Source organism: Hippoglossus hippoglossus, chromosome 7, assembly GCF_009819705.1.
Source record: "Hippoglossus hippoglossus isolate fHipHip1 chromosome 7, fHipHip1.pri, whole genome shotgun sequence".
Lineage (NCBI taxonomy): Eukaryota > Metazoa > Chordata > Actinopteri > Pleuronectiformes > Pleuronectidae > Hippoglossus > Hippoglossus hippoglossus.
Genome location: NC_047157.1, coordinates 15,669,915 through 15,695,095, shown reverse-complemented (window position 1 = coordinate 15,695,095; position 25,181 = coordinate 15,669,915). Strand labels below are relative to the sequence as shown.

At 44.8% G+C, this 25,181-nt stretch overlaps 1 protein-coding gene across 3 annotated transcripts in view; it reads left to right on the top strand.

Annotated features, from left to right (window-relative positions):
- Positions 1-25,181, top strand: part of lrp1ab (low density lipoprotein receptor-related protein 1Ab) — an 88,608-nt gene that overhangs the window by 31,372 nt on the left and 32,055 nt on the right. For all 3 annotated transcript variants that reach the window (XM_034591177.1, XM_034591179.1, XM_034591178.1), the window contains exons 4-27: positions 2,550-2,669; positions 3,379-3,507; positions 3,828-4,088; positions 11,798-11,960; positions 12,394-12,616; positions 14,049-14,238; positions 14,364-14,507; positions 14,765-15,001; positions 15,196-15,376; positions 15,749-15,971; positions 16,803-16,992; positions 17,112-17,234; positions 17,521-17,661; positions 17,972-18,097; positions 18,751-18,867; positions 18,957-19,037; positions 19,130-19,297; positions 20,454-20,636; positions 21,201-21,398; positions 21,579-21,824; positions 22,339-22,536; positions 23,691-23,895; positions 24,008-24,172; positions 24,448-24,692. In XM_034591177.1, the coding sequence (XP_034447068.1) occupies positions 2,550-2,669; positions 3,379-3,507; positions 3,828-4,088; positions 11,798-11,960; positions 12,394-12,616; positions 14,049-14,238; positions 14,364-14,507; positions 14,765-15,001; positions 15,196-15,376; positions 15,749-15,971; positions 16,803-16,992; positions 17,112-17,234; positions 17,521-17,661; positions 17,972-18,097; positions 18,751-18,867; positions 18,957-19,037; positions 19,130-19,297; positions 20,454-20,636; positions 21,201-21,398; positions 21,579-21,824; positions 22,339-22,536; positions 23,691-23,895; positions 24,008-24,172; positions 24,448-24,692 (4,257 nt within the window). The remainder of the gene's footprint in view (positions 1-2,549; positions 2,670-3,378; positions 3,508-3,827; positions 4,089-11,797; positions 11,961-12,393; positions 12,617-14,048; positions 14,239-14,363; positions 14,508-14,764; positions 15,002-15,195; positions 15,377-15,748; positions 15,972-16,802; positions 16,993-17,111; positions 17,235-17,520; positions 17,662-17,971; positions 18,098-18,750; positions 18,868-18,956; positions 19,038-19,129; positions 19,298-20,453; positions 20,637-21,200; positions 21,399-21,578; positions 21,825-22,338; positions 22,537-23,690; positions 23,896-24,007; positions 24,173-24,447; positions 24,693-25,181) is intronic.

The window sequence follows — 25,181 nt, the reverse complement described above, 5'->3', positions numbered from 1 at the left end:
GGTTACTTTTTGAACAATTGGTCTTGAGTTGTGATTTTATTATCCTGGCATTGTGAAATCAGAGCCATGACGTGACAAAATGTCAACATTGGCAAACTCCACTGCCACGGGTTTGGTTGTGTGATTGCAGAACGAAACTAGGGCACAAATGCTCAAAGCAGCGTAGGCGACTCGTGTAGGCCTCGGCATAGGCTAATCCTACACAGAAATAGAAACTAGGCTTTACAAAGACATAGAGTCAGCTCTATGACTCTCAGCTGCCAGGTGGAACAACTACGCCTCCCTATTCTGTATTTGAATGGCAAGGTGGAATAAAGGTGTAACATTCCTGCCTTAAAGAGGCTGTGTAAGACGCTCTAGAATCCGTGGCCTTGGTATGCTTGTATAGGACTGAAGGCCTGCAGTGTGTCACTGTGTGATTTGTTTGCTTCGTTCATTAACCCCTGGTCAAACGTCTGTCACGCTGCTGTTTCTCGTTTGCTTTGAGCTGGAACTTTCTAACTACTCCATATCCTGAAGCCCCTTATTCGCTCGTTTCCACCTCTGTTTACCTTTCCTTTCCTTTCCTGTCCTCTCGAGCCCTCTGTTCTTCTCTTCACATTATCTACCTCCACTTCTCTCCCTGTGTAGCCTCTCGCTGCTACCACACATTCACAAATGTCCTCTGGTAAGAGTCAGCCAAAGATTCGCTTGGCAAAAACCGAAATATGTCATTTTTTACAAGAAAAGGCCTTAATGATAATTTCAATATCATTTCAAATGTTTTTCTCTCTCCATATAATAACAAAGGTCTTATCATACTAAAACAAAAGTAATTGACTTTTGAAGACAATTATAGGGTTATGATTAATTTTGAGAATGTAATAAAAAAAAAGAATTTGACAATTTATATACTTAGCATAAGAGGTTGACTTTGAGAAAACGTTTTAGTATTTTTAGCAATAGTCATTCTGTTCATATTGACCACCCGTAGCAGCGACGACGTGACCTTGAACGGAGTTGCGTTTGGTGGGTGTTTTAGCTCCCTGGTTGCCTGTGGTCCCTCACAGTTTGGGGCTTGGTGAATGGATTCGATATGGGCCACAGTGTTTGCTGGGGTACTCTTCCTTTCAGTGGGGCCACAACAAAAGGGTCATTGTGGCCCAGAGTGCCAAAGGCTTTATATAATAAGCCCTTCACTGGTCCGGTCTCCGCTCTTCACAGCCATGCTATCACTTGTAACTGTGCGTCCATGACGATACCCCTCTTTTCTTGTTAGCAACTGAAGTAAATTTTATTTTCCTTGTGGAAGCTTCTTTTCTCTTTTTACTTAATCACAGTCTTGTCATACTCACTTTCATCATTAAATGGGAACTTTTCTCGCCCAGTTCAATCAATTTTAGAGTAAAGTTTGACTCTTTAGATCAGTGAGTGTCGTGACACAGCTTTGGCCACGCTCACTGTGGAGCGTTGTGTTGCAGCTGTCCAGGAGCTTCAAAGTGCAGCTATAAGTTGATGCATTGTAGGATTGCGCCATGAAAACACAGACGTGTTATATTTCATGCCAGCGTCGTCACTCGGAGATAAAGGCTTTCAGACAGTGAGGCAGGAAGTGTGTGACGTGGTGACAGGGAGCGACGGGGACGCAAAGAGACAAAGGGAATGTTGTTGAATAAACGAGTGCTGTTCATCATCAGAATAGTACCAGGTTCTCTCATTTCTGTGACTTCATACAATTGTTTATTGAACTCGGGGGCCCGTGGATCACGGCCTTCTTTTTGGTGGAAGCACCCATGACCTGAGTAATGAAATATTTTATAAACCTGAGCTCAAGAGTGTCACAGGACTCTTTATTAGAGGTTTAAAGCTGATAGTGAAATGTAATTTGTTTTGTAACATCTGATGTGAGCCCACCCCCTCTCTGACACATCACTTCAACCTACGATAGACACTCTACTCCAATTATCGCCGAGCCTTGACACACATATCTGCATGCACGTGCACACCCTATATAGAGAGGGAGAGGGAGAGGGAGAGAGAGAGAGCGCGATGAGAGCATGTGTGGATGCCCCTCTTTCATTTCCTGCCAAAAGGATGTGTCCTTGAGTTCCCTCTGAGGGCGGGAAATAAGAGGTCCTTTAACGCGTGTGCATTCAAATCACCCCCGTCCGTCACATGCACAGATGAACACATCTGCTCTTTCTCTCACACACACACACATACTCACACACACACACACACACACACACACACACACACACACACACACACACACACACACACACACACACACACACACACACACACACACACACACACAGTCCTATCTGATCTCCCAGTGGAGATGTGATAGGATATGACAGAATGGCTCTGTGAAGATTAGCATAAACATTTGAAAGCTTATCTGTACGCAAACCTGATCAAGGAAACAATTAGTTGAGCCGATTTCACTGAGCCTTTATTGTTATCCCGATTTCTCTGCCCTCTAAATCAAAGTTACCTACCCCCCCATCAATGTTTGCCTCCTCAGTATGTAACGTTCTCTCTGTCTGTGTTTTTCTCCGGCACAGAACGAGCACCAGACTGTGACTCCCATGGGTGCCAGTTTCACTGTGCTGTGACTCATGATGGGCCTCAGTGCTACTGTAGAAACGGCTTTGAGGTCGCTGCAGATGGAAAGACTTGTAAAGGTGAGTGGGTGACTTGGCAGATTTATTCTTGCTTGGCCCAAGTAAAACCAAAAGTAATCATCTGATTACTCAGACTTTCTGCCTGCTGATAAAAAAACCTTCTCATCAAACCAGAGTCCTGCACAGGTCCATTTTTGCTATAACCTCCAAGTCACATCTGGACCTGCCCGGACCCAATAACATACGACTTGCGACCCCACGATCACCTGTGATTAAACACATATGCTACATATGCATTAGCTAGTATTTGAGTGGAAGTGAAGGTGTTGTTATAGACTTTGACAATGAAGCAAATCCTTGCAGCTGACAAGGCTTCAAAAAAGCTGATTTGGATGTTAAAAATACTGCTCTAACATTTTAATTTGTGATTTAAAAATGAAAATGAAAAACTTTAGTTCTCACTCACTGCCCGTCCACATTTAGTAAATGTTTTACCTGTGCCTGTATGAATACATGTTTAACCTGTTACACAACTTTTCTGTGGCTTACGTGACCTGCTGCAGAACTCTATATCAAACTCCTCCTAACCTTGATCAGTGCTTGTTCCAGGGTTTGGTAGTAACCATTGTTTTGTGTTGCCTACCCTGAAGAAAATCTAAATGCACCCAGTTCACTAAGCTCTGTATAAGTATGGTTCAATCACTATGTATTTCATCACAGACTGTGTGTGTGTGTGTGTGTGTTAATACATTGTCTTCTTGTCCTGAAGATTTCAATGAGTGCAATGTGTACGGGACGTGCAGTCAGACGTGCACGAACACTGAGGGCTCCTACACCTGCAGCTGTGTGGAGGGCTACCTGCTGCAGCCAGACAACCGTTCGTGTAAAGCCAAAAATGGTGAGACTACACACACACGCACACACACACAAAGAGCAGCAGAGACCACGGATGCAGCTCATACTAAACCCACAAAAGATTAGAGTTGATTTGTTTCTCTGTTGGAGGTGGCTCCCTGCTGTATTGTATCAGATAATTACATCTGCATGGTGTGACACCCTCAGTGTTTTTACGAGCTTGTTTACTGGAGTGAGATGTGTTTACAGGTGTGTGATAAATATATGACCCATGACTCCTCTTCACCTCTTTCTTTTCTTGTACCTCTTCTCGCGCATCCTCTCTCGCCCTCTCCACTCCACTGTCGCGTTCGCCGTCCTCAGAGCCAGTGGATCGTCTGCCCATGCTGCTGATCGCCAACCTCCATGACATCCGCTGCACCTCCCTGAGCGGCTCCACATCCCGGCTGGCCTCCATCGCCACCAAGCAGGCCATGGCGATGGACTTCATCTATGCAGAAGAGACCGTCTGCTGGATCGATGTGGGCGACACCCCTGCCGCCACCCAGCTGAAGTGCGCCAGCATCCCTGACCTCAAGACCGTCACAAACATCCGGACCATTAACATCACCCTGAGCCTGCACCGTGAGTAGTACTTAGATTTTCTGTGTATGGCGATGTGAAATTTCAAATTTGACTTGTTGTTCCTTTTTTATTTACTGACATAAAGTTGGTGTCTTGGTCATAGCTCAGTTATAAAATCCTACAATGTGTTGACTCGGCTCATCATTCGTTGTTTCCGCTTTAGCTGTGACAAGCAAAACACTGCAAACACCTGAAACAGGCCCTCGAACACATTTGCATTTGAAAACTGTTAAAGGGCTTCAATACTCGTAGCTGCGGTGAGTCAACAGATATGAATCGCTCTGATAACTTAAAATGAACCATTCATGCCAATTTTTTTTTGTAAGAGCAATTGCCAGTGAGAAAAGCCCAAGCACTCTGCGACCTGACCAATGGTGTAATTTTGTCACTCACTCAATCAGGCTCCATCCACACACATCACTGAGCTTTCAAGCACCTGAAACAGAGAATTTTGGAATCATTGCTTTAGTTTGAAAACTCCAGGACTGCATTGTAGTCTGGGCGAGCAGGAATGGAGACGTTTGGAAACAATGATGCAGTCACCCACGTTGGCTTCCTTATCACTTCCTGTCAGTCTCAACTCGACTTCCAATGGTGAATGTGATGTAATGCGTGTCAGGCATTAGTCTGTACTGGGATTATTACTCGATGCGGAGCAAAACTGCTCATGTGGACAGAGTTCGCTCTCAGTTTATAATGCTGCTTTCAAATGAAAACATATGAGTATGGATGTAGACTCACTCACTCACTCACTCACTCACTCACTCACTCACTGACTGACTCACTGACTGTATTGAATAAGCTCTGGTTTCCGGTAATGGTACTTTCTGCTGACACAGTGTTCCTTTAAAAAAAGAACACTGAGGACATGACGGTTTAGCTGTCGTCTGCCAGCGAATGAAAAATCGATGCCTTGCGCAAGAGCACACAAGCAGCGCTCGTGTAATCAGTATGAGTTGTCGGCTCAGCCTACATGAAATGACCGCATGTTGCCTCAGGAATCAAATGGTCAACTTTGCATTTGCCAGCTCAGGCAAATGTAAGATGTGAAGCAATGCAGGATGTGCCGATACCGGCATTAAAGCGGCAGTTAAAAATGCTGAGGCCAGCTTTATTTTTCAAAAGGTTTTTCTTTGAAGAACAGCGGCACCCTGACACACCACTAAATCATCTGATCGAGCCAGTGTGTGTGCAGCTGACTTACAGTAATATGTGTAGAAGGCGGCCAGCAAGCCTGGACATGTTAGATTGCACTTTTCTTGACATGTAAACAGTAATCGACTGGTCATTTGATTTAGTTACCGTTTCCACTTCTCTTGTCGGATGCATGTCAATCTCAACTGTCAATCATGATGTTGTTTTTATATCAAATAACTCATTAAAACCAAACTGACCGCGTGGAAATGACAGAACTACCTGAAATGACAGAAGCCATTTTGACTTTTTGGTTTGGTTCATGTCCCATACATTAACATGTAGGAGACAGGATTTATGATCTATACTGCAGCCAGCCACCAGGTGATGATCAAGATGCTGTAGCTTAACGGCTTTCATGTAAAAGAGAATTCATGATCAGATTACTCAAAATAAGTCATTCTAATCAGCCTAGATCATATTTTGTATAAAAATAGATAATGGTTATATTGTGGAGGACTACATGTTTAATTTTGATTATGTCTTTTAAAATATAGCAATTTTAAAAATATTAAACTTTACTCATTGTAACCAAAATATATATAATATAATAGGCCTGCTATAAACTAATGAAAAGTGCGTCCGACATATACAGGGTTCTAAGACACTCTTTGAGTCAAGATGGAAGTTTCCAGCAGCAGCAGCCTTCCTCCCATTCCTGTGCAACACAAATGATTTGTGATATTCAATTCAATTACACACAATACAAATAGTGACATTAATAAATATAAAAACAATAAAGGGTATAAAAGCTGAAATTCCGAAGAGACTGTTTCAGATAAGTTTCCCATAAATTGGGCTTGTTTTGATCTTTTTTTTTTCTTTTGCTTTAGTTTGAACCAGTTTCAACCATTTTAACTGCGGTGCTCATTGGCATCTGCCACAGTAGTATGGTAGTATGTACAAATGTTGTTAATGCTAAATATGCAGCCTAAATTTTATTTACATTGAAAACTTGTTTGGGACTATTTGTAGAACTCAAAATTGTTTGTGGCGTCCATTTCTTTAGTATTCGATAAAAATCGAATTCAAAAGTAATCCGATGAGATCAAACTTTTATGTAATCCAATGGATTATCTGGCTATTAACTAAATTTGCTATGTATTTTGTCTTTATAATGGATTACATTTTAATGTATCCAGACCCATCCTTGGTCATCGGATGCATCCCAACTCCCATCATGGATTTCTGCCATAAAGAAACTGACTCTCATCTCTTGGACAACACGCACGAGCAAACACTTCCCTTTGAGAGGCTTTCTCATGTAATGCTGAGATCTCTGATTATGAGAGACAAGGTTTTGTTTTATTTGCCTGGCTGACAAAGTCGTTACTCTCTGGGAAAGGGGGGGGCAGAGGTGTAGACAAAATATAAAAGCCAGGCTGTGGGTTTGTGCCGTTGCTCATACGTGGGTGCGTGTGGGAAAGGTTCCCTAGAGAATTAGCCCCGGGCATGGAACAGCAGACGTGAAGAAAACAAGTGAAGACGTTGGGTGTGCAGTCTCTGAAAGGTGGCTCAGGAAAACCCGCGGCACGGTTAGAAGTACCTCGGCTCACATCCGCTTCAAACGAAGCTTGTGTAACTGCTGCCACCACCGACAGCCGGGGCTGAGCCGAGGCTACGGGGCTCAGTGAACCCCAGCTTCCTAAAATGTTTTTTGTTTTTTTTCCAGTTGATTCTCTGCTCTCTCTCATGAGCTAACCACATCCCATCTCACCCCGATTGTGTTGGTGTGCTTCTGCGGCGTTTTTTAGTCCCCGCTCTGTTAAGTGTTCTGACGGGTGAATGGGGGCGAGGGGGGGAGGAGGCGGCGGCGAGAGACAGAGAGGGGGACCCTGAGAGAAACAGTCAAGTAAAAGAGACAGGGGACAGATAAAATGAGAGGGAGAGAAAGAAGGTAGTGATTTTCTGTATCTTGGAGGTGTGTGTATGTGTGTGTGAGCGTGTGCGCGAGTGGTCATGCAGATGGTATTTACATTCCTCGGTTGGGTTATGTCAGCCTGAACAGCCTCTACATTCCTCTGGCCGGCTCAGGTCCTGTCCAGTCAGGTCACTTAAACATGCTCATAGCTGGGGCTCAGACAAACACACACGCACACACACACACACACACACACACGCACACACACACGCACACACGCACGCACACACGCGCACATGCGCACATGCACACATGCACACGACCCAAATACCTTTAATTTATGCATTCATTACTCAGTGACACATTGAGATTACAGTTGGTGTTCTCCTTAGAATATGAAAAGCTTCCACTGGATCCCCCTGCATTTGAGTAAAATAAGAGACAGCAGTTAAAAATCACATTTATTTATTTTCATCACCCTCAGTTGCTGCAGTGGATTATTGTATTATCTTACTTTTTCCATGTGTCTTCCTCTGATGTTGCAAACAGAGTTTAGGTAAAACTAACATTTATGATTTAGTATAATCAAATGCTGATATCTGAAAGTTTAGTTTAGAATAAGACAATCAGGTAAATGACTTTCTGTTAAATTAGTTTTGCAGCGTCTATAATTAGATCTTGACGTATTAAGTACATTGCACATGCTGCTTGATTGCTGTTTGATTTCAGTGTGTTCGCTTTGAAGGGTGTTGACGTGCTCATTTCAGGTGAGGTGGCCTGTAGCTGTTCGAACCCCGACTGTGTGAGTGCACTGGGGTCAGTTGGGGGGTTTCAGCTCTGCTAAGTCACTCAGGGAGCAGACGGACAAGAGGCTCTCTTTGCATTTTGGCAGTGACTCCACATTTTTCGACGTTACGTCACTTTGGGCTTTTAGCTGCGATAAGAGAGCAAACGACCTCCCTTACTTTGGTGGAGCTGAGCCCAGTCAAGGCTGTTAGTTAAATTTATAGTTTCCCTTGTGGTTTCTTAAAAATGTTAGTTAACCTTGACCCGTGTGAATTCTGCGTTGTTCCTGATTTACTCATCTGCCCTCCCTTCACTCAAAGGTGAACCTGCTCTTTTCAGAAACAATAATCTGATAATGAATGTACCAACGTGGGGTCTATTGAGTTCTATTCTCTGTTTTATAACCAGCAGGGCTCAGGTGCACTCCCTAAAAGTGTGATGGGCAGACCTGGGGTTTGGCGTGAGATGGATATTGATGAAAGTGTGGAGGCGAGGGGGGGTTTGCTGCAGGCTTCTCACAAACCGGGTGATTTATAGCTTGTGGGAGCCCGAGAGAGAGGAGGGCAGATAAGTAGACGAGGGCTGCAGATGTGGCCCTGCTCCGTTTGCATGTGCGATTTCCCGACTGGGAAGATAAAAGGGGAGCAGATCCGACTCATCCCTTCCTCTCCACCCTCTGAGCAGAACTCCACAGCAGGGACCAGCACTTCTCCCCATGTCCCACTGGCCAACGCTCAGTCCTTCTTCCGCTCTCTAGCTTTAGGCACCTTTTCTTTCACCCAGAATACATTAACTTATTTTTTCATGGAGCAAAAATGCCCAGGGCTTTCTGTCTCTCTTTCTCATTGCAAACTAGAATTATCCCCAGAAGAGCACACACCTCAGCTAAAGCACCGACAGTTATATGCCTAATATTAAGGATCTCATTTAGATCAATGTGTTATTCCCTAGGAAAATGGGTGAAAAACTTATTTTGCTATGTTTAAGAAATTTTAAAATAATCCTGGATCCGCCCCCTCATCCAGATCAAAATTTTATCAAAATTTGAAATTCCCTTCAACCCTCCACCAAGTTTTGTGGAAATCTGTTTAGTAGTTTTTATGTAATACTGATTTAAGTAGCTGTATGTGTACATCTAAAGCTGCTCTTTCTCGAATCCAAACAGCCTATTCGACCTAAAGGACCTATTTTGTTCTATTTTATTTTCTCCACCCATAACCTCTCTTTTTCACATGCTGAAGGTGAAGGGGATTTAAAAATGGCCCAACGTTTATCATTAAATTACCTAAATTACTGCCTCTTCTATTGAGGTCACGTGTCAGATCCTTACGGGAAAATCATAACCGCTAAACTTCCAACCTGAGCTCCCGAGAGGTCAAAGAAGTTTCCTCACAGATTAAGAGGATCTTCATGGCAGAGGGAGAATTAAAGAAACTGCCCGATGATGCTTTTCTGCTTTGCTCTAACAGGTAAACACAAGAATACTTGCAAAGTATGCAAACACATGCAAACAGAGCCGGGTCCTGTATGTATATATACTTGTGTAATTTGGGGCAGAATGTGTGTTTGCTGTTGCCAGTGATCCCCCCCACCCCCCATGGGTTTGTGAAACGTTTCCACAGTGTAGCGTGAGCTCGTAGGTGTTTAGGGCAGGAAGTGAAGAGAGGTTGTGAGGGCAGGGGTTGTTGCGTGAAGAGAAAGGGGTGGGTTCATTCCGTTTCCCAGCAAACTGTCCACTTACCAGGAGCCGAATGAGTGACGACGTCGTCAGACTGGCTGACTCTCTGGATAACGGGCTCCACCAGTTGCTGCATTGCACAAGCGGCTCTCCGCTCTCTCTGTGAGTCTAATCAATGCCTTGTGCGGCCAGGCTTCCAGCTGGATTTCTTTAGAGGCGTATGGGTTAAGGGCTGATACCAATGGGAGTATCACTATCCCTCAGAGCTGCATGACAAACCTCCCCCCTTAGTCACAACTTGGGACTGATGTTAATGAAACATCTTGGACTGGTTTTCACTCCTTCCCTTTTCATGTTTTTACTAGCTCATGTATTCACGACTATATACATTTTTTCCCTATGTGAAACGACTGTCAATAAATTATTTCCACATTGGAGGTGAACCAGAACATGGAATGTCTTGATGTGAATTTATTTCCCTCTCAGAATTTCTTTTGTTTTTCTTGCCACGTTCCCATCCTCCATGGTTTCTCCTCCAATCTACTGCTTATTTTGAAACACCAAGCATAACACAAGTCCCATGTGGGGCAGGCCTTTTGAAGCTGTGTGTGCGTTCGGTAGGTGGGGTAGAGGGTTTCTACATTGGGCCCAGATGTTTGTTCTGTTGTGCAACTTGCTTCAGGATCTGTCTCCATGCAGCATGGCTGTCATTGTCAGGGGCTCAGCTTCGGACATTTAAAAAAAAAAAAAATTCTAATGAATAGTCAAAGCCTTGAGACAGGCTGACGGCAGAAGTGTGATTACCCCACTTGTGTACCTCAACATCAAAGTTGTCCCTCGGAATAACCCGGAGAAACACCTGTGGTTACTTTGATAGTGCATGTGTGAGTAGTGAGCTTGTGTGATATGCATGTGTGCATACAGTGCACTGCTTTGAAAAGGAGGCACGGCGGCAGCTGTTAAAACACAAGGCTGTATGTATCTCCAAGCCCCCCCTTCAAGCTCGGTCTCCCTGTGGTCTGGGAGCTCAGCATCCACAGGTTCTCAGAGAGTGAGAAATGTTTCCACTGCTAACTTAGCACTTCACAACTCTTAATGCTGGTCATATATCTAAAATAACTGGGTCCATCCGGAGCGCTTCCTCTTTCCAGTTTGGCTTAGTAAGCAGCCGGGGTTACTTTATTTCAAGTTCCTTTTTGTGAGAGGCATTGCGACAATTCTTTTACATCACTTTTTTGAGTGATACTTGGGTTGACTCCTAAAATGCATGAGTCATGTTTCTTTGTTTAAAGACCGGAATAAAGACGTGGAATAAAGACAGGAAATGCATTGCACAAGAGTTCACTGACGGGTTTAATGATTTTGGAACAATGTGTTGGTGATCTCCAACACTACCACCAAAACACCAAATAATAAAAAAAGTCCATAGAAGAAAATTGTTCTCGACTCCAGTAGATTTTAATGTTAACCAATGCACCACTTTCACAGATCTGGCCCAACACTCTATCAAGACACCCCGTGTTCTTTTATTCATTTAACCATTCACTTGTCGGATTTTCTCTTCCTGAGAGACGCCTCATGGCCCAAGTTATATATCCTACATTTAAAATTAAAATATATTTCACTTATTTTAGAAGTTTCAAATGTTTGTGGACATTCCAAGAAATCCATAGTTTAATAGTAGTGGCATCATGTGCTTCCTTATTTTTGTGAATGAAGTTGTACCTAGGTTGTAGCTGCTGGGGTCTGTGTTCGACCAGTCAGTGATGTTTAAGTCTCTCGCCTTGAGGGTTCACAGCCCCTTTAACACTGTATCCACAAACCCAGGGAAGGACAAAGTGTTGACTCTCCCTGCACATGGAGTCCTGTGTTGCTGCTCAGGTCCACTGACGGGCCTTCACCTCTCACTTTTTATCTGTCACCATTTGTGTTTCTGTCCCTCCCTCATGCACCGCTCGCCTGAATCAAAGACAAGTGGAGTGAAGGACAGAGGCTCATTAATTCCCTGCTATTATTTTGTGTTTCAAGAGAGAGTGGGCACTTGTGAGCAGAAGGTCATAGTATCATAAAATGATGCCATTTCATCTGGGTAAATGACCAAGACTTGTTTGACTGTATACTCTCACGCTCACTCTGTTTTTCTAATACTTCTGTTCTGTGCTCTCCTCCTCGCCCCTCTGCATCTCTCAGATGTCGAGCAAATGGCGATCGACTGGCTGACCGGAAACTTCTACTTCGTGGACGACGTGGATGACCGCGTGTTTGTCTGCAACAAGAACGGCCAGACATGTGTGACCCTGCTGGACCAAGAGCTGTACAACCCTAAAGGCATCGCTCTGGACCCGGCCATGGGGTCTGTACTTCCCTCCAGTCCCTCTTGACCTAACGCTACCCTCGGTGCTGTTTTAGCAACGCTCGAGAGGAAAAAGCCGTCTTATGATCAGGCGACGTGCTGACAAAGCAGGCAGTCAGAAATCAAAACGCTTCTTCCAGATGGAAAGAAAGACAGATACTGGTGTGCCACATAAACACTTCGGATGTTTCAGGTTCCTGATACTGAAAATCTGGTATTTCGCTGTGGTTCCTTCTTTTTGAGAGTATCACTTCTCTATTATAAAGAGTTTATTTTTAGTTAATTGTGTAATGTCTAGATGAGTTTATACATGAATTTAAATTGTATAAATCTTTTAGTATAAAATTCTCTCTTGTAAGTGAAGTTCTTTTTTCCGTCCCCTTGCCTTCATCTTAACCTCTCCATCCTTTCCCTCCCCTTTCCTCTGCAACAGTAAAGTGTTCTTCACAGACTACGGGTCAACGCCGAGGGTGGAGCGCTGTGACATGGACGGCCAGAATCGCACCAAGCTGGTGGATAGCAAGATCGTCTTCCCACACGGCATCACCCTGGACCTGGTCAACCGGCTGGTGTACTGGGCTGACGCCTACCTGGACTACATCGAAGTGGTCGACTACGAGGGCAAAAACAGACACACCATCATCCAGGGCCTGCTGGTGAGCTTTGAGGCATTGGATTGGTGGTCACGCACAAATGAGTCAGCTACTCAATGTTTTTCGTTTTTTTTCTTTCTATCTTTATTCAAGAGCGTGCTCTTTCAGTTTGAGAGCGGGACTTATTGATTTCACGTTCAGATTTGTAATGCTCTTACTCGAATGTACCCTGCTTGTGCTTAGATTACTACGCTCCAGCTTCAGTTCTTGGACTGTTCTCCCTGATGCGGTCAGGGAAGCGCTTCCGCTCCATTGTGGCCAAAACAGAGAGAATGGAAAGAGCTTCTTCCTGCAGGCCATCCAAACACTCACTCAGGCCAACACCTCAGACACAACAGCCACTTACACCCCCCTACATTTCTTTATATTCCATATCCTTTCTATCATATTTATTACACGCTGAACACCCCAACCTGATGTTGCACAGCCTATATTTGCACATAAACTGAACATGCCTACACTTAATTCCATACAGACTACTGTTGTTGCACCTATCCTAACCAGATATATATATATAATTTATACATGTATACATTTCTTCCTTCCTTTCTCACCCTATAGTTTTCTCTCAAACTGAAAGACCATGCTCTTGAATAAAGACGGGATAAAAAAAAAAGGTTGCATATCACCAAACGGCAATAATCTTCCCTTCGAGAACACAAAACATCTGTTTTCCGAATCTGTAAAGTCATTGATTTGATCTCATCATCTTCGGAGGCAGTGCTGTTTTCCACTTGTCTCCTGTGAATCTGGACAAAGAGTCCACCTCTCCTGGGCACAAGTCCTTTTTATTGCCTTGATTGATATTACTTGAGGAGTGTGTGATTTTCCTGGCCAGTGCCTCTCTAAACATATTAGTCTCCTCCTCAGGAAGCTTGGCTCAAACTTATAGTGGAGTAATGATCTTAATGAAATCAGGTGTGTGTGTGTGTGTGTGTGTGTGTGTGTGTGTGTGTGTGTGTGTGTGTGTGTGTGTGTGTGTGTGTGTGTGTGTGTGTGTGTGTGTGTGTGTGTGTGTGTGTGTGTGTGTGTGTGTGTGTGTGTGTGTGTGTGTGTGTGTGAGTGATCCCAGCCCATACATCTTTCTGACAGTAGAGGAGAGTTGAACAGAATATAACCGTATAAAAGTTAAACCTCTGTTTAGCAGCATACAGGAAGTGGAGCCATCGCGCTGCCCTGTGCCAAAGTTTACAGAAACACTCTCTCTGCGTCTGTGCTTAGTCTGTCTCTGTTTGATGCTGATAAATAGTTTGATAAGAAAGTTTCATTATGCAGAATTTTGCCAGGCAGCGTTTATGATAAAACAAGTACACAAACGATATCACTCGAGCTATTAGTCATGCACCATGAGCTGCTCTACTGGAAACGTCAGCATTTTCAAAGGCAAACTCAAGACAACGTTTTAATGTGCTTAATCGTCTCATTGCCTTTTCAGATTGAGCACCTGTACGGCCTGACTGTGTTTGAGAACTATCTGTACGCGACAAACTCGGATGAAGGCAACCTCAACCCCAAGACCAGCGTGATCCGAGTGAACCGCTTCAACAGCTCCGACTTCCAGGTGGTGACGCGGGTAGACCGGGGCGCCGCGCTGCACGTGTATCACCAGAGGCGCCAGCCACAAGGTGCGCGCTCAAGAGGGCACCGCTCAAATCTGAACCTGCCTGCCTGACACCTCTGATTCACGCCCGCTGACAAATCTTGTCCATTGCATGACTGGTTGCTTTTGTGCCCTGTTGTCCTTCCTTAGTGCGCAGCCATGCGTGTGCCCTGGATCAGTTTGGGAAGGCTGGAGGTTGCTCTGACATCTGCCTGCTGAGCAACAGCCACAAGACCCGCACCTGCCGCTGTCGCTCTGGATTCAGCCTCGGCAGTGATGGAAAGTCCTGCAAGAGTGAGTGTCAAGCCCGAGGAGGAATTTTGATATCGCAAAGATGAACCCTTCCCCATTAGCTTAAGCAGCTATGATGGAAGAAAGATTAAGAAATGAAAGGAGACACATTATGCTCATAATCAAATTCATTATTTAAATTTGTGTTATTATTTTAAAGGGAAAAACTGAAAAAGCATAAATATCCGTGGTTACAAATATGCTTGGAGAAATAACGGCATCACTGAGAATGTTTTCCCTTTCCTTCTCCCCTAACCCAGAACCAGACCACGAGTTGTTCTTGGTCTATGGTAAGGGTCGTCCTGGAATCATCAGGGGCATGGACATGAATGCGAAGGTGCCTGATGAGTACATGATCCCCATTGAGAACCTGATGAACCCCCGAGCTCTGGACTTCCACGCCGCCAGTGAATACATCTACTTCGCCGATGCCACCAGCTACATAATTGGCCGGCAGAAGATAGACGGCACGGAGAGAGACACCATCCTGAAAGAAGGTGAGAGCTTTGCACAGGAATCTAGAATATATTTCTTCTTTCGAACCAAATCCAAGCTGCTACAAAGACTTTGGAGAGGATAAGTATTCAGTCAGGTTATTCCGTATCTTTTCCACTTTATTCTCTGCACACTCATCCTGAATTGGCCAGCTAACAGTTTCCTCTTTCACACTGGCTTCTTCCACTTATCTCAGGTATCCACACAGTGGAGGGGATAGCGGTCGACTGGATGGGAGGTAATCTCTACTGGACAGACGACGGGCCTAAGAAGACTATCAGCGTCGCCAGGCTGGAAAAAGCTTCACAGACCCGCAAGACTCTCATTGAGGGAAAGATGAGTCATCCTCGTGCCATTGTGGTAGACCCCCAGCATGGGTGAGACACTGGAGAGAGAGGGCATTGTTATTTTAATGGATTCTTCATTTATGAGAAAAGTTGTTACTCCAGTTAGAATTTCTGGCTGTGGCATCATTCACTAGCGGGAAGGTCTGAGTTCAGTTATTTGCAGCTACGTGGGCGGCCTGTTCTGTAGGTTTTTGTTGAACTCGTCGGTTACATCTGTGTGTGGGAGCTGGTGAGTTTTCAAAAATATTTTTTTTTTCTGGAAAGTCCTTGTGTGTTTTTCTTTTTGTAGGATGCTCCATCAAAGAGCAGGACAACTTAAGAGCTTAATTTTGATGTCCTGAGATCTCACAGAAATGTCTTATCACACGTGCCTTCTGAATGTGATGTCGTCTTATCTCCCAGATGGATGTACTGGACGGACTGGGAGGAGGACCCCACGGAGAGCAACAGAGGCAAGATCAAGAAGGCTTGGATGGATGGGTCACATCACCAAGTGTTCCTGACCAGCAAGACGGTGCTGTGGCCCAACGGCTTGAGTCTGGACATTCCCCAGGGCATCCTGTACTGGGTAGATGCTTACTACGACCGCATTGAGTTGGTTTACCTCAACACCACAGAGCGAAAGGTTGGTGATGCTCAGGGAATTTGAATAGATCTAAGTGTGTTTACAGCTGATTAGTACAACAGAGTATTAGGGCCATGTTGAAGAAAAGTAAAGGTATGAGATTTCGAGAATAAAGTCACAATATTATAAGAATATGGTCGTAACGTTATAACAAACAAAGTGGTAATTTTACAATAATAAAGTCGTAATATTACAACTTTGTTTTTGCAGAAATTACCACTTATTTCTCATAATATTACAAGACTAAAGTCATAATACTACGGGAAGAAAGTGGTAATTTTATGAAAACAAAATCATAATATTACAAAAAAGTTATTTTACAAGAATAAAGTTGAGAAAATGTAGTGGTCGACTGTATATTGTTGGTTAAATTTGCGTGTTATTCAAGGGGTTTCACAATGAGATTGGTTCAAGATTTTGGATCTTGAAATAGTGGAACTCTGACGAGCACGGGTTCTCCTTGCTGCTTATTTTCTATCTTCTAATGGGTTTTTTTTCTCTTTATTCTCGTAAAATTAAGACAATTTCTCATAATGTTATGACTTTATTCTTGTAAGATTACAACTTTATTCTCAAAATATTATGACTTAATTGTTGTTATATTTTTACTCTATGCTTTAATCTCACAATATTTTCGTAAACTTACAACTCTTTTTTTTTTGTAATATTACGATATTATTATCAGAGTATTGCTTTTTCCCCATCAAAATCTCAGAATTTATTTCCTCGGCAGGGCCCTGAGACTGATTGCAGATTAGAGTTGCTGCTCCGCATTATTTTAAAAATGATTAAAAAATGATTTTAAAAATGCTGAATTCTCTGTTGCCTCAGGTGGTGTACGAGGGGCAGGAGCTGAACCACGCCTTCGGCCTGTGTCATTACAAACAATTCCTCTTCTGGAATGAGTATCGAGGAGGCAGCATCTATAAACTGGACCAGGTCACTAAGACAGTCACCCTGCTCCGCAATGAGAGGCCGCCCATCTTCGAGATCAGAGTGTACGATGCACACCAGCAGCAAGGTAATATGTCCCCCCCATTGTAGCTTAGAATGAAATAATGACATTACATTTAAAAACCGTGATGAGTGTATTGTGGTTGCTGTATTCAGTCGGTGTCCTTGGTTTGTCTTTGTGTGAAGGCTCCAACGCATGTCGAGTGAACAACGGCGGCTGCAGCAGCCTGTGCCTCGCTATCCCTGACGGCCGGTCCTGCGGCTGTGCTGACGATCAAATCCTGGATGTCAATAATGTCACCTGCAAAGGTACTTAGCTGCTTTACTAGTCGAGAGGTTTTAAAGCTCACTGTGGAAGGTCATGGAAAATCCATTACTCAGCAGGCGTCGAGGCGGGTAGAGGATTCTCGCTTGTACCTTTTGCAATGCTCTGTGTGCTCCTCTTCTCTAAATCTTTTTTTTTTTTTTAACAACCTCCACCGATATTTGTGCAACTTTAAAAGAGAGACAAAAGCACTGACCTAAGCACTTTAAAGATTTGCTCCTGTCTCAGTGGCCCATCTGTTTCTGCTCCTAACCCTGATCTCATCTCCAGCCAACCCCTCCTACGTGCCCCCGCCGCAGTGCCAGCCCGGGGAGTTTGCCTGCAAGAACAACCGCTGCATCCAAGAGCGCTGGAAGTGTGACGGCGACAACGATTGTCTGGACAACAGCGACGAGGCCCCTGAGCTGTGCCGTAAGCGCGCCACGTCATTGTCGTCATTGGTTACGCAGCAACACACGGATAAACAAAAATTCAGTTAAAAGGTTTTAGTTAATGTGAACTGTCGGAGCGCAAACTATAGTTTCCAAGATTGTCTCTTTCCATGCTGTGTAATGGGGCTGTAATTTTACGGGCCAGCTTTCTCCTCATCAGACGATTGTGAGAAACAGGGACTCGTATTGGGCTTGGATGTTCTACACTTTTTTTTATTCTTAAAGTGACATACTTGAAGAGTTATGGGGTTATTTATCAGACATTTTCCGTTTTGTTTTCTCCCTCCCAGACCAGCACACGTGCCCAGCTGACCGATTCAAGTGCCAGAACAACCGCTGTATCCCCCTGCGGTGGCTCTGTGACGGAGACAATGACTGCGGCAACGATGAAGATGAGTCCAACACCACCTGTTCTGGTGCGTATAAAGTTATATGATGTCTCCTGTTACTCAGAGATCATGTGAGTTCTTCTCTCCTCTTTTAATGTGCTGCAAATGAACATCCTGTGTGATGTGTATGGAATCATGATCTGCAACTCGAAGCAATGAAACAAAGAGAATCACGTGGGGTTGTGACTGCAGAATTAACAAATATATCAGTATTCAGTGGTGGATTTTTGCCAAAAGTGTTTCTTACTGACATAAATCATGTAAGTTTCATCTGCAGCACATAGATTGGAATCGGACAATAAGTGCGGTTGATGCCAGCAGGAATTCAGAAACGGACCAGGAGGACGTATTAATCTACGGTTTCAGTGACACTGGGCTGAAACGCAGTGGTGGCTCTTGGCCAACACAATTTGTTGCTTTTCATAAGAGCTGTGTCAGTGTCCCACATAAATTGAAGGAGATCACACATTGTCTTTAACTCAATTAAGGTAAAGGGAGCTTCCACGATTGTTAATCACTTTTTGTAGCAATAGATTATGGGAAATTAAGTTAAGCCCTGATCCGTTAGGTCTTTAAAGATGTCTTCTTTAACAGTCACTTAATGCAAGCTGAAATGTTGAGTCAGGGATATTACGAAAGGAAAGAGGACTTGACTGTTTTATGCGTTGTTCCCCTGCCAGCTCGTACATGCCCACCAAACCAGTACCCCTGTGCCAGCGGGCGCTGCATCCCCATCTCCTGGACATGTGACCTGGATGACGACTGTGGAGATCGCTCAGACGAACCCGACTCCTGTGGTGAGTCTTTACTGCACCGTCATACTGTTGATTTTTGCATGATTTGCACAGATGACAAACATGCTTATGATTTTTTGCCCTCTTCCCAGCATACCCAACCTGCTTCCCTCTGACGCAGTTCACCTGTGCCAACGGCCGCTGCATCAACATCAACTGGCGCTGTGACAACGGTGAGCATCGTCCGCTTTTGCTTTTCATGCAGCTGTACTTTAAAACAACCCGGCAGCTGACAATGAAATCTCGTGTGACTGCGTGTGCACAGACAACGACTGTGGAGACAACAGCGACGAAGCAGGCTGCAGCCACTCCTGCTCCAGCGTCCAGTTCAAATGTAACAGTGGTCGCTGCATCCCAGAATACTGGACCTGCGACGGCGACAACGACTGTGGAGACTACAGTGACGAGACTCACGCCAACTGTACCAACCAGGGTAGGCGACAATACTGTGCACACCGAACTGCTATAAGCTGTTTATTGCCTTGTCTCCTTGTCTCAGTGTTGCAAATGAAACTTGTTTTCGTCCTCAGCCTCGTCGAGCTCCCGCCACATCATGCACTGTCTCTCACGTTGTTTACTGTACATGTTGCAGTTGAATAGAGGTTATCATAATGATCCCATTTCCTCTGCTCTGCATGCCCCGGCCTGCTCCGGGCTTCCACTTATCATTTACAGAGAATCCTCTCTGTTGCACTGTTCAGGATGTGATTATGTTTTGTGGTTAGATAACAATTAAACTCTTTCAAGGCACACATGTTTTGACTCTGCTGCAGACGGCATGAATTTACATGTCCAGAGCAGAACGTTGACTGGTGGTTAACCGCTCTTTGTGATGGTGACTCTGACACTGCCGTACCTCAGTGTTCTGCTCTTTCCTCAGCTGTTGGTCTGCCTGAAAGCATACGCTCCTGTATGCTGTCCGTGCTGTATGTCCTGTTTGATCCATGCAGAACCGCAGCCAACTGCTGTCAAGCCTCAGCATGCAAATACTGGGCACAGCCTGACCTGTTGGTTTAATAAGCAAGCTGTGCTTTGTTTGTGTGTCTGGCTGTGTGTGTGTGTGTGTGCATTTGTGAGCTCTCTCAGCCTGCAGTCTGGAAGTCATTAGCTGAAATAAAAAAGCAATACTATCACCTTCCCCTCCTGTATATTGTGTTCCGTGCTGAAAGGTCCCCGGTCCATTTCCTGCTGTAGCCGTGCCAAGCGCTGACCTTTGCCATGAGGGGATGTCATTGTGCCACCTCCTCAGTGGGGCCTTTAATCTGCCTCTGACATCAGTCAGTGAGCTGTGTGTGTCATTGTTGTTTAACTTGGCTCAGCGTCAGGTTGTTAACTCAGCTTTCCAGCAAACCTACACATTAATTAATGTCTGGAATGGCCTATTCTTCCTCGTCTCAGTTTTGGCAAAGTGTATGTGTGTGTGGTCTGTGTGTCAGTGTTGTCTGCTGGCTGTGACTCCACGCTGGTTATTTTTCAGTTGTGGATTTATAATGGTGTTTTGTTACTTCTTAGAAATCGGCTTAACGGCACACTCTTTTTTTGTTTTCTCACTTTCACTCATTGTCTTTTTTCTTTTTTTTTCTCTGCAGCGACTCGTCCTCCGGGCGGCTGCCATGTAGACGAGTTCCAGTGTCGGTTGGACAGCCTGTGCATTCCCATGCGTTGGCGCTGTGACGGCGACACAGACTGCATGGACCTCAGTGACGAGAACAACTGTGAGGGGGTCACCCACATGTGTGACCCTGCGGTCAAGTTCAGCTGCAGGGACTCTGGTAAGGATGATTTAAAACTGTGTGACGTACCAGAGGTTAGTTAAGAGTGTTCTTAACTAATCTTTCTTATTTCTAAAACTTATATCCTCCTCTAATTGTGACAGATTACTGAAGGAGTTAATGGTCAGTCACACCACAAAGCGTCAGTGGGAAATTTATCTGTACGTGCGTCATGCAGTGGCTGCTCTTTGTGGCAAACTGGATACAAAGAGGAAAGTTATTACCCTTGCGTCTCATTTGGCGAACAGGAGTACATATAAAATTTTATGTTACAAGCTTCCTCCATTCTGGACTCAAATGTCAGCACTGTCATGATGGTTTATGACTTTTTAACGGCTCAGATTTTCATGTCAGTTAAAAAATTGAGGTTCACTTTTCCTTCCTGAGCGAATCTGCTGATTGTGGTCATTTTTATAGAAATGAATTGATTTTAGTTCCAAACTTTAGCTTCACTCTGATGTTACAGAGCCCTGAAACCTATTAAAAACGATTTCTATGAATATATTAAGATTAAAATATGGAAAACAACAAAATCTGAAAGTTGACATTTCCTGGTGTTGTCAGCTCGCTGCATTAGCAAGGCCTGGGTGTGTGACGGCGACAGCGACTGTGAGGACAACTCGGATGAGGACAACTGCGAGGCGTTGGTGTGCAAGTTGTCTCACCACATGTGTGCTACCAACGATTCCATCTGCCTGCCCGCCGAGAAGCTGTGTGACGGCACCGACGATTGTCCGGATGGATCTGACGAGAAGCTTTGTGGTAAAACAATCTTTACACACACAGAAACATTTCTGTACATCGAGCACAACACGGAGATGTGTTCAATACCCTGTTATTTTGTCCTGTGATATTCAAAAACACCACAAACACTACACACACCGCTCACATACCTTCTGTCTTGGACGCTCTCCAGCTCTGTCATCTGTTTCCTGCCTGCAGATTTGTGTTCGTTGGACAACGGTGGTTGCAGCCACAACTGCAGCATCATTCCCGGGGAGGGCTTCATGTGCTCCTGTCCCCTGGGTATGGAGCTGGGAGCCGACAACAAGACCTGCCAGATTCAGAGCTTCTGCGCCAAACACCTCAAGTGCAGCCAGAAGTGCGAGCAGGAGAAATCCAGCGTCAAGTGTTCCTGCTACGAGGGCTGGGAACTGGAGTCTGACATGGAGAGCTGCAAAAGCACTGGTGAGGAAAGACTTTCCGAGGTTTCAGATTGTGCTCTTCAATACTGATTCAGCTATATATGTATAAATATATTTAGTTTGCAAATGAAAAATGCTGTTTCTGTATTCCTACATTTATTTATTTATTCATTCCTAAATATTCATTTATTTCTACATTTACACCAATATAACCAATCAGGCTTCAGACTGAGTTACCTGACTGAGTTACCTGATGAGTTACCTGATTGACATATGGAGACAGAAATAAATACATGTATAAATGAACAAATACAGAAATAGCCCCTTTTACCTTAAACATTATTTATTTATTTATTTATTTATAAATGTCATTTTTTTGTCCTTCATAATTTAGTGGATCATGGTTTTTGAAGGTATTTTTCTCCAGTTCAATTCTTTTGATTGGATTTTAATCCGACACCAAAAAGGTTGAATTTGTTTTTTGATCTGGACTCGGAGATGAGATTCACTTTGTTGCGGCGCTTCCCCTCTTCTGAGTTTTACTCCTCTGCCTTCAGATCCGTTCAAGCCCTTCATCATCTTCTCCAACCGCCACGAGATCAGACGGATTGAGCTTCACAAGGGGGAGTTCAGTGTGCTGGTACCAGGCCTGAGGAACACCATCGCCCTGGACTTTCACCTGAACCAGAGCACCCTGTACTGGACTGATGTGGTGGAGGACAAAATCTACCGTGGGAAACTGTCAGAAAATGGAGGTGAGACATGCAGCCCAGCCGCAGCTCTCTGTAATTTTAGGTTACGGCGAAAGATCAATGGGGAGAGTGGGATGAACGGCCACTCAGAACGGTGTAATTTACATTGTAATGAGATCATTTTTCAGCGTCTTCCTTTTGTGAGCGAAAAAAACAAACAGTGGAGGGGATTGTTCTTTATGAGATAGCAAATCATGTTTGTGCTTTTAACTGTGCATTTCTGAGAAATGAACTTCCACCGAGCGAGTACACTCTGTAATTTCTCTGAGCCAGAAAGAGTCTGTGGTCAGCAGCGGCGGTTCGTGACCCTGAATAAATCTCCCAGGTCATTGTCGGCCCTTTCCTGCTCCAAAACCCCAGGTCTCTTTGCCAATCAAGGTTGTGTTCCCAGCACAGCACTTAGGGGGCACACGGAAGGCTTTGTCTCTTCCCATTTATCTCAGTACTCGCTGTGCGTGACTGCAGCCAGAACACTGATGCAGCGTAGGAGGCACAACACGCTGTAGTTCCCGTTCCCAGCCCTCTGAGCGGAGACATTGTGAATAACTCATGCATCAGCTCCTGTTGCTTGTTATCGAAGTAAATTCAGCATCTCCAAAGTTATTGGCATTCACCGGTTAGTGCCAACTGCTTAATAAAGATGCCCCAAACCCACACATCCTCACAGGAAGCCCGTCCAACTCCAGCATTCCTTTAAGAGAACTGAAGTAGACCCATCCCTCTCCCTCTAATTACTACTGGAAGGACTTGTGAAAAACTTGTCCGATCTCCTTGAGCCAGAGATGATCACACATTTTGGTTTTGCACTTTGGTTTACACGAGAGCCAGTGGTTTCTGGGAAATAATAAAAAGAGAGAGGTCTTAGAAGTGGGGGAGTGGGTTTGGTTGAAGTCACACTGACAGACGCGGCAGCAGTGCATGTCGTTCACTGATGGATTCCATAGGAGAAAAGAATTCTAAACAGTTCAGTGTTGTAGTGATTTTTTTTTAAATTTTTTTTTTTTACACTGAACCATATGTGCTGGCTGGAGATCTGCTCAACCTGGGGAGTGTTACATGAGCCAAGCTATTAAACCAAATGAGGAGACTTACAGCTGCTTTTTATTCTACTATGAAATGCATAAAATCCCATTTCCTCTGTGTTATGTTGGGTTCAGCTCTGACCAGCTTTGAGGTGGTGATCCAGTACGGACTGGCTACTCCTGAGGGCCTGGCCGTGGACTGGATCGCAGGAAACATCTACTGGGTGGAGAGCAATCTGGATCAGATTGAGGTGGCCAAACTGGACGGGACCATGAGAACTACCCTGCTGGCTGGGGAGGTGGAGCATCCCCGGGCTATTGCCCTAGACCCCCGTGATGGGTAAGAGCACTGTGCTCATTTCAAAGAGGCTTGTAGGCGACAGTATGTATATATGAAATGTTCTGTACTGTAATAATCCCTTGAATTGATGATTTTAACCATCTGTCTGCAGTATTCTGTTCTGGACCGACTGGGATGCCAGCCTGCCCAGGATTGAGGCCGCATCTATGAGCGGTGAAGGCAGACGCACCATCCACAAGGAAACAGGCAGTGGCGGCTGGCCCAACGGACTCACTGTGGACTACATGGAAAGACGCATTGTCTGGATTGATGCCAGGTACCACTTGCTTCTCGTCTCTGAATATGCAGAGCGCTCTCATCGCGCTGCAGCCACCCACTCACTGATTGCATCACTCACTCGTTGTTTTTCCCCCATTTCTTGTTATTATGTAATTGTTTTGATAAACATGCAGAGGTGGTATGCTTATGTAAAACTACCAACACACATCACTGACACATCTCGTAACATGAACAACATGCACATACTGAAGCCGATGCACGTGATACCCCTGTTATGTAAAGCGAACACCTCTGCCTTTAACTCTCATCCAGGTCAGACGCCATCTACTCCGCCAAGTACGACGGTTCCGGGCTGATTGAAGTGCTGCGAGGTCACGAGTACCTGTCCCACCCGTTTGCGGTGACCATGTACGGCGGCGAGGTCTACTGGACCGACTGGAGGACCAACACTTTGGCCAAAGCCAACAAATGGACGGGACACAACGTCACTGTCGTCCAGCGCACCAACACGCAGCCCTTTGACCTGCAGGTCTATCACCCGTCCAGACAACCCCAAGGTATGTCGCGCGGCAGAATCAAATGCTCATAAAGAAGATTGACTCCCCCTGCTTGTCAGCACGGCCGACTAATTTGGACTCTAACTCAGAGGCGAGTGGTGACAAGCTCGCAGTTCATTGCCGACCATGTTGTCTCCCAGCTCCTATTCCCCCGTAGACAGCTGACCTTTTCAGAGCTGTGAGGCGCGTTGTCTCCTCGCACCGGGAACAATCTGGACACCTCCCGCTGCCTCGCTCATCAAAAAGTCACCTCACTGTTTGGTATTTCCCACCAGCTGGGCGGGGAATAAAAACCCCTCCCCCTGTGACTTAAATGTCATGCGTTGATCTCACAGACATACAATGATTGACAAAATGACAGTCGGACTCGTTGGAACTGTTTTGCAGTGTTCTGTCACATTGAGCTGCCGCCTTGATGTTTAGTAGCCGATGGCCTGCGGGGGTCCCAGGGGTGTGTGGGCGGCAGAGAGGCACTGGGTCCTGTAATTG